Below are 15,234 nucleotides of genomic sequence, written 5' to 3'. Positions count from 1 at the left end.
TTTTTTGAAGTATTGACAGGGAAAAGAATTTCCACGCACGGCTAATACGGCCAAAGATGAGCATATAGAATGACTAACTAAAACTGTTTTCAGTGCTCGAGGTCCTCCCGCAATAAATTAGCCCGTATACCAATTACTCCGCATTCTGTTACGTGAGGAAGGCGGAAACTTGAATGAAATGTTGCGCTGCAGTTTACTTTTTTTGTATCTATAACAATGCTTCCCGTAAATCTGAGTACACGGCGCCGGATGGGGCAGATATGCTGTATACTTGTTTGAAACGGCAAGCAGGAAGGTTACATGTGTTTCTCCATCTGCGTTTCGCAAGACCTACTGATAGAAAACTATATGCGCAAGAATACACACGAGAGATGCATGCTGCTTGAAGAACGAGAAAAATAATTGTTCTCCAAAGGAAACCGTACAATAACATAGTAGAATGAAAGCTGACACTGCGGCCGCAATGCACGCGCATCACCAAGCTGCATTAAAATAAAATAAAAAAAAGAAGAAAAAGCAAGGAATTTTTAAGGCATAAATACATGTCATATGCAATTATGAACACCATTTGAGCGGTCTGAACACAAATATCAGCGCGCGAAGTAGTGTGAATGACCCTGCCGAGCTGTATAGCCAGCAGTTTCCAACGGCGCGACTTTGATGTGGCCCAATCCACTTCGATCGCAGCGCCACCACAGTATTTTTCCACATCGGGCGCCTCACTGCAAAGCATGTGCCACCCGAGCCGCTCGTCCCACTCGACCATATTCTAGTACACTCTAGATGAAAGTGCGGACAGCGCATCACGTGACTCCACAACCACTCTGCGTGTAGCCATCAATGCTGTGGAAGTCGACCGCGGTTGGCGGCGACAGTAAAGACCAGGCGCCTTTTCATTCTCACGTTCGGCTTGATTTGCTACTTGTCAGATTTCTTAATCAAGAAAGTCGCTGCGAGTGCACACAATGCTCCCCCCCCTCTCTCTCCACCCTCCTCATCTATCCGTCGTCAGCAAAAATGCATACAGCCGGGCGGTTAGCGCACTAATTACATGACACTTTCACGCCTGTCGTGTAAATCAGGTAGTTTTGTCACGGGTCGAAGCTACAAAAAAGTCACAGTTTCGTCCGAAAGGCGAAGCATCGATTGCAATGGAAAATTAGTAAACAGCTATACGAAGTAAGGATAGTAGTTTTATCAGCCGTATAATCTTGGAAACATTAGCTTACTAATTGAATTAACAAGCATGGTGTCAGCGCGCACTAGCACATATGAACAGATCATACTCAATGACTGCAGACACTCGCTGTCAAAATGCTGGCGTAAGCAAGCGCCGCAACAGCAGCGAGCAAAGTGACCTCTGTGCTGTCTATTGCTTCGACGGAAACTGAGCGGTGAAAACACAGTGCGCACAAACGTACGAGCCTTCTGCAGATCGCTTTCAAGATACCGCACACGCGACCACGCAAACTACGCAGTTGCTGGCAGAGTAGAAGCCGCACCCCCTCCCTCCTGCGCTGTCTCCCCGCTTTCCTCCTCTCGCGCGCGAGACTGAGCCACGATCGCCAGTTCCCCTTGCACATTACTTGCGCCCGGTCGCGAAATATGCAGTTGGTGCCGGAGCACAATGCCACCCCCCTCCCTCCCCCCTCTCTCCCATCCACCTATGGCCCTTCCGTCTGAGTTTGCTCTCCACCTTCCTCCCTCGCGCACGCCAGATTGAGCCGCAATTGTCAGCTCCCCTCGCACGCTCTCACTCGCACATAGAGCATATGGCGCGCGGCGACGACTTTATTGCCGTTAGACTTTATACTGATCCTCACGGCGATGACGACGACGATGGCAGAAATGTGCCTAAAGTGTCCAAATAATTACTATCGCAATAAAGGAGACCAAGGGCGCTGTTCACGAAGCCGCCGTACGGTGCATCGCTAAGATGGTGGCCGTCCGTGAACAACTTCGTTGCCATCCCTTACACGTGCCTTCATTTGCCAGGCGGTTTATCGGCTTTCCGAGTGTCGCGTGGCTGCTGCGAATAGATGTGCGTCGACTCGGCACCAAACCATAATTTCAGTTGCGACGCCGATGAAACTGACCACTTCGACATAACAAATGCGTGATTTGATAGGTGCCCTGATTGTTCACAAGGAAGGTGGAAAAGTATAAAAAAAATATAGGTCCCCCCCAGACAGGGATATACGAACTCTAACCAATGCTTGCTTAGAAGAAATCAAGCAGTTCGAATAGGCATGATTACAAGTGTTTATGCATAAACATAGAACTTCGCAGCAACAGTGATTAGCCACATAAATTTTACTCTTCAGCTACATTGTAGATGACATGCAACGAATACCCATGGACCTCCACCGAGCTAGTGGTGAGCAGGTGTGGCAATTATTTTGCAGAAGTGAAAAGTAATGTTCAATAGCCCAGCAAAATAATGTTAATTTTTATTTCATTGTCAGCCTCTAGAGTAAGTAAAACATTACGGATTTCTTGGCCATTTAGTGACAAAGTTACCACACTAACGGGCCACAAGCCGTCGCGGAATACTTGCCGCTATGTTCGTACGGGTGACTCAGTGACTGGTCCCGATATCACGCGTGCGTTTTAGATTGACCTTGTTAAAGCTTGTTCGTGAGCTAGTTGGTTCTGATTCATAGTGAACGAATAACAGCTCGAAAAGACAAACACAAGAAGGCGACACAGGTCCAGTGGTCCTGATCTTCGTACTTTACTAAATACGCGTTGCTTTTGTTGCCGTTCCCTCTGTCAGCGTCACGTTATCGTTTCTATTGGTCCTGTCGATCTGTACGAACCTTGCACCGACGCGGCGCCATTTTGCAGATTGCCGCGTTCGGGCTCTGTGTGTGCGTTCCCCGCATCGGCAGGCATGGTGTCAGCAGGGGCGGGGTGGTGCGTCTGCAGTGCACTCAGCGCTCCTTTTTCACCAGAAACAACTAAGTGAGACGCTTGCTTGCGCAGCATCAAGACCCCTAAGGGGGCTCCGCGGCATGCGCGACATGCGGCACTGCGAATAGTAGATTTTCGATTTGCGAATCGAATCATTCGAACCTTCACTATTCAATTCGATATGATGGTGATATTCGAGTATCCGCACACCCCCCAATTATTACACAAGAAAAAGAAGGTGAAAGTAAAATGTTTCCAATTTTACGCCAAAACCCCGACGCCAGTAAGTCAGTGTGACGTCACGGATTTTACAGTATTTTTTTCGTATTTGGGCCACATTGGCGCGGTAAAAGTTCCCCAGACTGTTCTATCTTTGGCTCCTTTAGAACACAATGTAGTCCATTTTTATCGATAAACAATTATCTCGGCCCTAGCTGATATCACCACATTCTATGACGTCATGGCCACTGGTGCAGAAAAGGCAGCGTCACCACCCGGCTTTCGTTTTTTTTTTTTTTTCAGTTTTTTTCTGGGTTAACAAACCTCTTCTCCAGGTATGAGCAACTTTCTCGCTTAAGTGTCCCTTTTAAGCATCGAGTTAACACACATGCCTGACAATAAAGAAGACCGCCAGCATTGATGTCATATTTGCTACAGCTGCACAATGGACAAATAAAACATTTGTGGCAACTCTCAAGTGTTAACCCTTTCAGGGTCAATACCGCGCAAGTACGGCTTCCGCGAACACCCTCAAAATGGTCAATGGCGTACATGTACGGTATCGCTTGTACATTTAAAAAGTGCGCCTCTTTCGATCGTTTCTTTCGCTTGGCATGTGCTGCCACTCGACGGAAACACGTGGAATTTTTTACTTGCACCAATGCCTCCCCGTTCTTTTTTTTTCCTTGGCAACGATGCGTCGGCTATCACTCGTGCATCCAAGTGCGCGTGTGCGCCGCGGCGACAAGTGCGCGATTCTTTCAATTATTTCTTTCGCTTGGTATGTGCTGCCACTTGACGGGAACACGTGGAATTTTTTACTTGCGCAGCTGCCTCTCTATTTTTTTTTTTCTTTTGTCGTTATGGCAACGGCACGTCAGCTATCGCTTGCGCATCCGGGCGCGCGCGCGGCACCGGCGGCAAGTTAGGGTTTTTTTCCTGCGGCGGATCCCACCTGTTGCACACGCTAAACTGATGGCTATCTGGTTTCAAATCTCTCAAAGGGTGACCGCTTGTTACTCGATCGTTTATCGTCCACCGCGGCGCGATTACACCTGTTCCTAGGCAGGCGCGTATATACACAAACGATGCTGCCGTTTTTGCATTTCTTTTTTTGGAGACCACAAAAGCTCTATCGCACCTTGTTGGCGATAAGACGAAGGCTTCTCACTTGTTTCGGTTTCCGGACGTGCACACAACCATTTTTCAGTGCGCTTATCTTCTTATTCATGAATAAACATTGTGTATTTTTACAACACAAAGAATTTTTTCCTCACTTTACTGTCACTTTAAAAAAAATTATAACCATATTTTTACAAAAATAGGTTCTTTCGCAGAATTTAAATCAGCAATAAAAAAAATCGACCCTGGGGGGTTGCATTTGGCAAAAAAATTCGACTCTCAAAGGATTAAAAAAATTACAGTCTCTCTCGTATCCACAACTAGGAGTAAGCATGAAAAGTGCATTATATCACTGATGATGCTCACCCCAATTTATCTACTTATTTATTTAGAACACACCTTACAGACCTTGCTTGGGACATTGAGTATGAGGGGCATCACAACAAGTAAAAAAAGTTTACAATTTCTATTTGCATCACGTCTTCTACCGCTAGCACATGCCATGTGTTATTGTGTTTTGCAGGTAGCAGTGGCTGATTCAATATGCACTGGCACTGGCATTAGTGCACTGGCACTGCATTAGTCAGACTCTACAGGTGCAATTTAGCCCACTGAGGGTTACAACTATGCATGTATGGTAGCGAAAACAAGTCCCAAATGGTCATGGACAACGTACATGTGACTAAAGTCCTGAATAATCGCACCCTTTTAGAACAAAGCGCTGACTAGTGTCGCTCAGGAGGTGCTGCAACCTCTTCTAAAAAAATTTGTTCTTAGGCGGCTACTCCTCAGCTTCCGCCAGAACTGATTTTTCAATTCCTGCTATGGTGGTTATTTGCTTATGGTACTGTGGCAGTTTAGGAATATTCCAGCTTCACCCAATGACCTTAAAGTAACGCTAGTGAAACGAAACCATCCACAAACTCCTCTCGACCAGGCTTATGACGTCGCGTCAAGATTAGAGAGGCAGTTGGCATTAGCTCAGAAACAACCTATACTGAAATCTGATAGACCACCAGCCTTTATAACAAAATATTCTAACGCCCTTCCAAACATAAACAACATCCTACGAAAATACCACCCAATATTATCAAGTAACGAGCGTCTGAGAAAAGCGTTCCCGGATGTACCAAGGGTTACCTATCGCCGCAACAGAAACTTTAAAGACATGTTAGTGCATTCAAAAGCCAGCCAACATCATTCCCCCGTTATAAAATCATGTTCTCGTCCCAGGTGCAAAACCTGCAAGCACCTTCAAAGTGACCTTAAAATTAAAAGTACCGTAAATCGCTACACACACAAAGTGAAAACTAGCTTTACTTGCACTAGCTCCGATGTAATTTATATGCTTGAGTGTTCCTTCTGTAAGAAGCAATATATCGGTGAAACGAGACAATCAATGAACATCAGGCTAAACGGACATCGAGCGGACACAGCTAAAAAGCTTCCCAAAGCCGTCGCCGAGCATTTCAACCAATCAGGTCATACCTTTTATGAGCTTAAACTCTACATAATACGGTCAAATTTTCGTTCTGCGCGAGATAGAAAATATAGAGAATTGTACTTCATTCATAAGTTCAATACGTTGCAACCAATAGACATGAACATATCAAAGGAAGCTTTAGAATCTATTCGCTATGCTAAATTGAAAAGCATAGGCAACAGCACTTAGTTATTGTTCATCGAGTTGTTTAGTTGGTCTTTTTTTGTTGTTGTTATTCGATTGTGAATAATATTCCAACCTCCCTTTGCTTTCACTCAATCCTTTCGTCCGAAATGCGCTGGCATTGCTGCGACTCTACAGGTCTATGATGAGCATTTCATGCTTAACCGCAAGTGTACATCAAGCTTATGATGACAGCAGCAAAGAATTGCCACAGCTCCTCTTTCCAGCATAGTTGAGCTAGACACATACACCATAGTAAAGTGGCTAGAATATACTTACTAGTGTGCCGACCACCGAGCGTTTCCAATGGAAGACTCTGGCACTGCCGGTGATGCCCTCCGCCAGAGGCTACCAGATGGCGACACTCTTTGGGACCGTGCTAACCGAGTGGCGCATCAAGCGCGGGCGCTTGAGACGCGCCCGCGCTTGATGCGCTGCTCGGTTGAGACGCGCTTGGGTCACTTGCGCTTCGGATGCGTTTTCGTAAGCGCAGTCGGTTGCGGTGCGTTGTTGCTTTCGAGCAAGTAGCGTATGGTGCCTCCGCATGTCATTGCTGGGTTTCTTTTCTGTGCACGCAGTTCGCACTTGTAACTGTTCACGGAGGGAACCGCGATGTCGTCGCAGAAAACGACGTGTAAAGACACCAACTGTTTTGTCCCATATTGTACAAGTGGAAACCGCTCAAACAACGAGCGGGTCTCATTATTCAGTGCGCTTGCTGACCCAAATGTTTAACCAAGTGGGAGAAGAATATAAGGAGGGCAGATCGAAGGATAACATCCGGCGGCTGTCGTTTGTGAGAAACACTTTAATAATTGCTACATTGAGCGCTCGAATTACAGTCGACGGTGTGTCGCCCACGAAAAGTTGCCCTGTTTAATTAGCGTCAGTCGCAATAAGTGCCGTTAGGTGACAAACAGATGATTAGTAAACTTATGGTAATTAGCTACAAATTGGTGTGAATTTCTTATTTGTAGACATGTGTCGCATATAATAGTTTACTTTAAAAAAAGTTATACCTCTTCCTCGGAAACCACATATTTATTTATTGGTATTTTTCGAAGAAACACCCAGTATCGTGTAGCGTATTAATGATAACCGTGCGTAGGATCGTTTGTAAGTGCAACGAAATCATATTCTTTCGATTACGCTTTGCACCTCAACCAACGTTCCACAGCACGAAACTGACTGGGACAGCCCATCGGCGTGTCTCGCATGCGCGCATTGGCTAGAGATGTCACTCGGTATAGCATGGTTCCTACGGCTATCGCCATCTGGTGGCCGCTGGCGGAAGACATCATTTTCCATGCCACCGCGACGCCCGCGGTCGGCACACTAGTAAGTATATTCTAGGCACTGTAACCACAGACCAGCTATTCTCTTTAGAATTAAAAGTTGTCAGCCTAAAAAGGTGCCAGTGAGTTGTTTTTTCTTTCAACACTACATACTCTTTAGCCAAAAAGACTGCTGTAAATGACCACAACAGTAGCAGCAGGAAGTACAGAGCTGCACAGAAAACTGTTTAGAGCAATGCTAAGTGTGCTGGGTATGTATTAAGCCCTGCTGGGTACATGCTCTTTGCTCAAAGGAGATATGATACATAAAGAACACTCACCAATTTGCTCAATAAGGTTGGCAATTTTGGACTGGTAAGCCAACGACTCTTTCCTAGTAATGTCCAGCTCATCATTTTTCTCATTCAACTCCTTGTTCAAATCTTTTACACTATTCTCATAGTCGTTGATCTCCAGCTGCAGAAGAGCGTACTTTTTATACTCCTGCAAAAAAAGCCAGTAAACAAGAATGATGAACTTTTGCATTCCAACCTTCGGCACCTCGAATGAAGCAGCAGCAGCATGTCACCATTCCTTCAGAGGCACCACAAAAAGCTCATTATGGCGGGTAGCTTATGAATCCAACATTAAAAGTATTTCTGAAAGTGAAAGAGAATATGACCTCAGAAACGCTTAGATATCCTCACTCCTTTACACTCGAACGTCGTTATAACAGAATGGGATATAACGAAATAATGAATATAACGAAGTAAATGAAATTCCCCTTGAAATTCCCATAGAGATCTATGTATTTAAAACCGTTAACATTTAACCAAGTGAAATTGTCGTGCCGATGGATATAACGAACTAGATTCCCCCCACCTTCGAAACCAAAAAATTCCCGACCGTTGCGCGCCGAGTACGTCGCTTTCCACGAGGTTCGGCACTCGTTCGCCGCGGCAGTTCAAAACTCCCGCATCGAATATGTCAAGCAACACTGGTCTTTCTCACCGCCACGTGTAGCTGTGCACCAGCGCACAAGCCTGCCTGCGCAGCACGCCGCGCAGGCAGGCTTGCCCGCCTAGATATCCCCGGCCCAATATCACAGGTCATGCGCACGCCTGCTCAAGTCGTGCCATGCTGCACGGCTACACGCAGCGGAACAGAAGACAGCCATCTAAAGGCTGTCTTCCTTGCGCCAGGTTTCTAAGTCGCATGTTGCAGGCGCCGAACATTGTGTTGTTTTATTCAAATTTCATCCCATGTGTGGCCATGGAGCGGTTCCGCGAACCACAATGCCGTCTTATTTTCATGTTCAGAACAGTGCACCCCATTGGTCATATATTGCAGTAAATGGCAATAATGGATATAACGAAGTAATGGACATAAACGGACATAACAAAGAAATTTGGGCTCCCCCTTCAACTTCGCTATAATGAGGTTCGAATGTAGTTCTGTTCACAGTTACAAGATTCTAAATAGTGTGTAGGAGTGGCATAATTACTGATGTATGTAGCATTTCGTTATTTTTTTATTGTCTATTTACATTCCTTAAATTGTAGGTACACGAGCAATGTGTACATAACAATTAATAAGATTATGCCTGCCTTCTCCACTCTCTGCAGTTCCGCGGCAGTCCTAGCATGCTGCTCCTTTTCAGCAAGCAATTGCTTATTGGCCTCCGAGGCCTGTTCCTCCACGACCTTGATGTAGCACAGCAACTTCTCTTTTTGGTCCTTAGCACTACTAGCTTGAGACTCCACTGAGGTCAGCTTGCCCTCCAGTTCTGCCATGCACTGCTCCCAAGCCTGTGCACACACAAAATTATTGCAAAACATCTTCCGAAAACACTAGCAACTTACTGAACCTACTATAGATTCCCTTCATGATGAACACAAAATGAACTTGCTTGTTGCTTGGAAGTCTGCTTGGTTTCCTGATCTGTTCAGCTTACTTAATTCATCTCAACATTCTGACATCCTTGAGGTCCTTGAGGAAATTCTGAGCAATGCTGGACAGCACACCTTGCAGACACCCAAATGCCAGCCAAATCTGCTGCTTATGGCATGCACGCAAAATATCATATACTAACCATACAACAAAAACACTTAGCTTGGCCTACTGTTGCAGACTTGCTTAGTGGCAACGAAAATAGATGTACTCGGTAATGAAAAGCATGTATATTCAAATCGGACATAGGCATTTCATGCTGCCACTGCCCAATACAAAAGAAGTCACAAGAGCCTCAACGTTCTGCAGAATATTTGTGTAAATTCAGACAGGTTACAAGAACTTCCCAGTTTCCACACAAATTTAGTGCAAAATACAAACTAGCGCAACAGATTTCTAGCGCAACAGAGTTGTGTGCGCTGTGCTTTTTTAGTTCGCGTTGAAGCAAGAGACGGCACAGAGGTCAATTCGCTCGCTGCTATTGCCGCGCCCTCATTCCAGCGTGTTGACACCGTGTTTCCACGGTCATCGAGCAAGATGTGTTCATGTTTACCTGTGCGCACGTGACACCGTACTCGGTAATTTAGTTAGTAAGCGAATGTTTACAAGTTTACATAGCCGATAAAACTACGATCCTTAGTTGTATAGCTGTCTACTAATATGCTATCGAAATCGATGCTTCGCCTTTCGGGCAAAACAGCGAAATTTTTTCCTTCCGCTTTCTGCCTCGGCAATCAGATGTGCCTTCTCGAGAGAGAGAAATTTACGCTTCTTCGTTGGCGTAGTCATTTCGACCGGACATACACACCACAGAAAACGGCAGCGATTGTGGTGATCCCGTGCAATCTCGCGCAGGCACGTGATGACCACGCGTGGCTATGGATTGCAGTGGCGTAAATCGGTACATTGAACTTTATTTCGCACACGAAAACCTCGTTCAAGCAGACATACGATCGTCACAGCTTTGGAAGGGCCTTCTAATTTGACTACTACTACCCCATCCCCAGCAGTTCCAATTTCAATTCAATCCCAGTTTCGTTCTCGAAAAGCTCGTTGAAGCGGAACTACCGAATAAAATGCCTTCGTTATGGAGAGACCTTTTTGCATTATTTTCTATGGGCAGCTGACGGGGAATCCAAAAATCTTCGTTGTGGCGGAAATTTCGTTGTAGCGGCATTCGTTGTAGGGGGATTCGTGGTACATTTTAGGGTCTCTGCACCACTGCTGGCAACTAAGGTTGTTTCCATCCATTGAGAAGTCCAATGCACAAGTTTGGGACGTTGCACATGTCATTTGCAACATGGACACAGAGCTGCTAAGAAGACATATCTTTCTGCACTTTCACTAAGCATTTTAAAATGTTTGCAGAGTGAAGCAGCAGGCAACATGACTAGACAATATTTCCATAAACAAGAGCATTTTCTAGTGTCAATGTGGTTTCAACACATCTTTAATATTATCACCAGTTATTACCCATGCAAGAATCATGGAAATCGTAGCTAGCATGAAGGAATTACAATTTTATAAAAGGCTCTCATCCACTAAAATCAGTCTGCATGGCCTCACAGGCAAAGCTATCAGGGGTATGTGATGTGACTCACCTTTACCTCTAAAATGAGCATTTCGTTTTTTTGCTTCAGCGCGTCGTTTTCTGTGGAGGCATCAGCAAGTGCAAATTTAGCTGCAGCCAGGTCACTGACAGCAGATGCCAGCTTGTCCTCCAGCTCCTTGCACAATGACCTTGTGGCTTCATTTTGGTCTTGCAGGTTATCATATTCATTCTGAAGACTCTGCATCCATTACCCGCGATGGAAAAAGCCCCACTGTTAGCAAATTATCTGGTGCAGTGACAAACAATAGAAAAATTGAGGACGATCAATGGGATTCATGCGCCACTATTGCATTTGCATTTCTTTTTGCTTATTCTGCCCCGTTTGCATGTTCCCGTTCGCGCGAAACGATGAGACGGACACTGATTAAATGCATCAATGGCCAAACGACATTGTTCTTCGTGAGACTCTGCAGTACGCTTCCGACGCCTTGCTTCAGCTGCTTTTGCCAAACCCTCTTCCGCTCGTCTATTTCGACTGCGCACTGCCAAAACCTTGTCCCTGCTGCCGCTGCCAAATGGCATTGCCTTTGCCAGACCATTCCAGCTGCATGGCTTTATCACATAGCCTCGGCATTTTTCCATCGACACTCTTGTACAGGATCACTTATACCACTCATAGATGGCGTGACGTACATCGTTACTTTTAACTATACACCACGCAGAACACCAATGCAGCCACAACCGGACTATTGGAACACGTATTACGCGTCTGAGCTTGCCTAGGAGCAAAAAGCATCTACTGATGGCCGAGCGCCAACTGTACGAGGCCAGATTCCAGAGCAATGCGCACAGTGCCTCCTCTCCTCTTTCACTGCCTCTGCACAAGGCGACGTGGCGCTCCCCTGGGTCCGGAGCAGATGACATATTACGCACACTTTCCCTCTCCTCTAGCCATGCTGCACCTGCGCTCCCCTCTCCGCAGCATGCTTCCTCTCTTGTGACGTCAGGTGACTCCTCCCATGCCACCAGTGTTGGCCTCCCCTCCATTTCTCTCCCCTCTTTTGCCGTACACAAGCCAACAGACGAGTTTTCGTTCCCATGAGCCCTCTAATGCTAACGCATTAATAACCCGCTGGGTTTTTCAGTCTTGCTGTGAAAGTGTCTCTTATTTGGGTTTTGGCACTATTTGAAGTGTTGATGCCCACTTTTCCTGGAGAACTTGCTACAGACAAGCAAGATTAGCCATGCTAGCAAAGTACTAACCATAAAGCACACCACCGCTAATAAATGACCTGCATCTGTTTCTATCAACAAAAAAGCAATTCACAAATGACTGCAAGTGCAAGCAACTTTTATGCTGGGAACAGTATAAATTCCCACTTGTGATAAAGGTTTATCTTTTTGAAAGAATTGACAAAATAGAAATTCTTTCAAACACATGTACACATTAGATAGGCAACCTACCTTCAAGCATATCCTTAAGACACATAATATACAAGATAACAATTTACATATAAAAAAACTGACCAGATCTGTGTGATCCACAAGAATTAGGACATTGGCAGCGGCAGAAACCCTTAGTAGAAACCCTGTGTAAACCCTGTCCAAAGAATTGTAACTGCTCATAATCTCATGCAAATGTTAGTTGGAATAAATGTTCTGGCAACACACTTATGTTTCTCTGTACATCTCTTACTTATTCACAGCACAACTATCGAGTACCCTTCATGGTCAGTGAAATACATGACAAATGGCTAAAAATGGGCACTACCAGCACCTAATAAACACGGCGCAAAATAGGCAGCTAATATTCACCACAACCAGCATTATTAAGGGTGTGCGAACAGTGATTTTTAAGACCGAATCGAATACGAATCGAATATTGCCAGACGCGAATTGAATCGAATATCGAATGCTTTTCAAATAGTTTTTGAATAATGAATAGCGGTGATCACAATTAATATAAAACGATGTTCATATACCAAAATTCTTAAAGTTAGTAAGCATCTGTCATTACGTAGTACGTTATGAAGCGCTGTTTATCAAAAGTACAAATGGAGCATTAGGAGCAAACAAGATTCCTTGCATGCACAGGGCTCTTCAGAGAGCGCAAATGATCGCTGTATTGACCCTTTTCGCGATGATCCCGTGGGCGCTGCCATGTTTGATCACGTGTTGAAGCGTCCATTGCTTGCCTCAACTGCCTCGGTTGCCTCCTTGTTTACAATGGAAGTGTATGATGCCGGCGAGGCTTAGAAAACCTCTGTTGTCGGAGATATCGTAGACGGTGACTAGGTGGACGACACGAAGCTTTGATCAGAGCTTCAGAGAACATTCAAAAGCGCTTTCGGAGCTGATTAAGCTATGTCCAAACAGCGCAAGTAGCATATATGGTGCTTGTTCTAAAAGCGGGGTTAAATATATTCCAAGCTATCCAAGCTTTCCGATTATGAATTCAGTCAGGATTAGTGTGTTTTGCTCTTTGTTCTTTATTCGGCAAATATTTTAAAGCAGTGGCTTGTCAGTTTCTGACTCAGTGAAGTTCCTCGGTGCGGCCACTATGATTATTTTCTGCCTAATTGCTCGCGGGTATGTTCAGTTCCGATAAATTTGTTCTTGCTGCGTACAAGGCTTGAAACGTAGCTGTTTTGTACATTGTAATGCCTCGTAGCAAATATACATTACAGCTAGTAACACGCTTACTCTTGTGGACTGTCACGAAACATTCAGCTTCAATTCGTGCCCCATAGGTGTAGTCCGCCATTTATTGTGCGTATACAGTGCGCATATATTCAAGTGTGCGCCCATTAACTTATTCTTGATACGTCGGTGATAGAGTGGGTGTAAGTTTTCCTGCCATTTGGGAAAGATGTGTATAGATAACGTATGTGAAACTTACTATGACAGGAAGCACGCTACTCCCTTTGTCATTGTTTAACGAGTGGTACTCACTCTTGCCGACGTTCTGGGGATGAAGCACTTTCTTTGAAGGTTAGCGATACAAGGCTGGCGGATGAGCAAATTTCTGTATCCTCGAGGAAAGCCGTACATCACGAAGTGCCGGTAACACGTTCGGACAGTTGCAGCAGTGGTCCGGGAACTTGGCCACACAGATTCATTCTATTCCTTAACATGCCAGTCACTATTTTTGCAGCCAACTACTGCACACATCTTCAATCCACATGATTCAATCTAGCATGATTGAAGCACAGTGTGTTAGCAAAAACTCAGTTGCATTTCCGACAGCTGCTCACACAGAAGCAAGGTAGAAGCGGTAATGGTTTCGCATTCGTGCGCGGTCGCTGAGGAGAGGTATGGCGCGCCGCCGTGAGCACCATCTCGTTTCTCTAAAACACTGCTCTGCGAAAAGGGTCAATAGAGTGTAAAGTATGGCTACCTAAATGACGTAGCCTGCTCCACTACGCAATTTCTCATGTTTTATGTCTATACTATGCCTGCGGGGTTGAAAATTTACCATACTTTTGCTCCAATTTTGTGTTTATTTGGGCGCAATTGACGTTTTGACATATTCTAAAAGTATTCACACGTATGAATATTCACTAGTCAATTCGCTATTCGAATGTTTCGAATATTCGGACACCCCTAAGCATTATATATCACTTCCGATGGTAAAGAGCACAAAAAACAATATAACGGACAGGGAACACACATTACAAAGTAACTCGCAAATCTCTGGAGGATTTTTTAAAACAAACTGAAAAGGAAATATCTCGCCAAAAGAACACAATGTATGCAGCCTTCTGCATATTGATTTTGACACTGTGCAACCAAGGTTTGCAATTTCTTTTTGAATTAATGGTAAGGATAATACTTCTGGACATACAATCACCTGATTACTCAAGTGCATGCGATTGCTTGCGTAAGCACATCATCCTTAGCCTTAACTAAAAAATAAATTGCCACACCTTGACAGTGTAAAAATTAACACCCATCACTGTGTACCTTTTGTTAAGTGTTCTTCTTAGTTTCTTCTCATGTGGTGTATTCTCTCGTCCTTAACCAACAATGAGTTCATACTTTCATGTGTAAGCTGTTAACCATTTTTATCAGACTGTTCACAATAAAACTCTCCAGCTGTCAGTCAGTGCACCTTCTGTCAGTCTTTGATCTCCAGCGCTGTTTACCTTCACAAGCCATGTTGAACCAACCCTCCTACCATTGCACACTGCTGCAATTATATAACACACCATTTCAAGCCAGTAAGAGCTACCACAGGCTCAACAGTGTTGCAAAGCCGGCAATTTTTTTTTTTTTTTTTTTTTTTTGCTAGAGCGCACGACAGGCCTTCCACAAAAGCCCGAGTATATGCTACACACACAGTGTTGTGCAGCTTCATAGGTAATATTTGGATTCCACACATTAAAAACGTCTTACCTGGAAGTTCTGTACAGAGTGTTTAAATGCTTCAGTATTTTTTTCAAGTTCCTCCTTCATGCCAGACAACTCTCTTTCCATGAAGTTCACCTGGCAAAAAGAAGGCACAAGGAAAATTAAAAATTTTTTATTCCTATGTGATG

General features: G+C 44.7%; 1 protein-coding gene across 2 annotated transcripts in view; it reads right to left on the bottom strand.

Annotated features, from left to right (window-relative positions):
• LOC119436854 (GRIP and coiled-coil domain-containing protein 2-like) overlaps nt 1-15,234 on the bottom strand; it is a 213,243-nt gene that overhangs the window by 131,804 nt on the left and 66,205 nt on the right. The window contains exons 7-11 of one of the 2 annotated variants that reach the window (XM_049660037.1): nt 15,092-15,181; nt 10,746-10,934; nt 8,802-9,002; nt 7,536-7,698; nt 5,575-5,616 (exon numbers count right to left, since the gene is read on the bottom strand). In XM_049660037.1, coding sequence (XP_049515994.1) covers nt 5,575-5,616; nt 7,536-7,698; nt 8,802-9,002; nt 10,746-10,934; nt 15,092-15,181 — 685 coding nt within the window. The remainder of the gene's footprint in view (nt 1-5,574; nt 5,617-7,535; nt 7,699-8,801; nt 9,003-10,745; nt 10,935-15,091; nt 15,182-15,234) is intronic. The other variant, XM_049660038.1, reaches the window with a different exon arrangement.

Source organism: Dermacentor silvarum, chromosome 1 (assembly GCF_013339745.2).
Source record: "Dermacentor silvarum isolate Dsil-2018 chromosome 1, BIME_Dsil_1.4, whole genome shotgun sequence".
Classification (NCBI taxonomy): domain Eukaryota; kingdom Metazoa; phylum Arthropoda; class Arachnida; order Ixodida; family Ixodidae; genus Dermacentor; species Dermacentor silvarum.
This window is presented reverse-complemented; position numbering and strand designations above follow the sequence as displayed.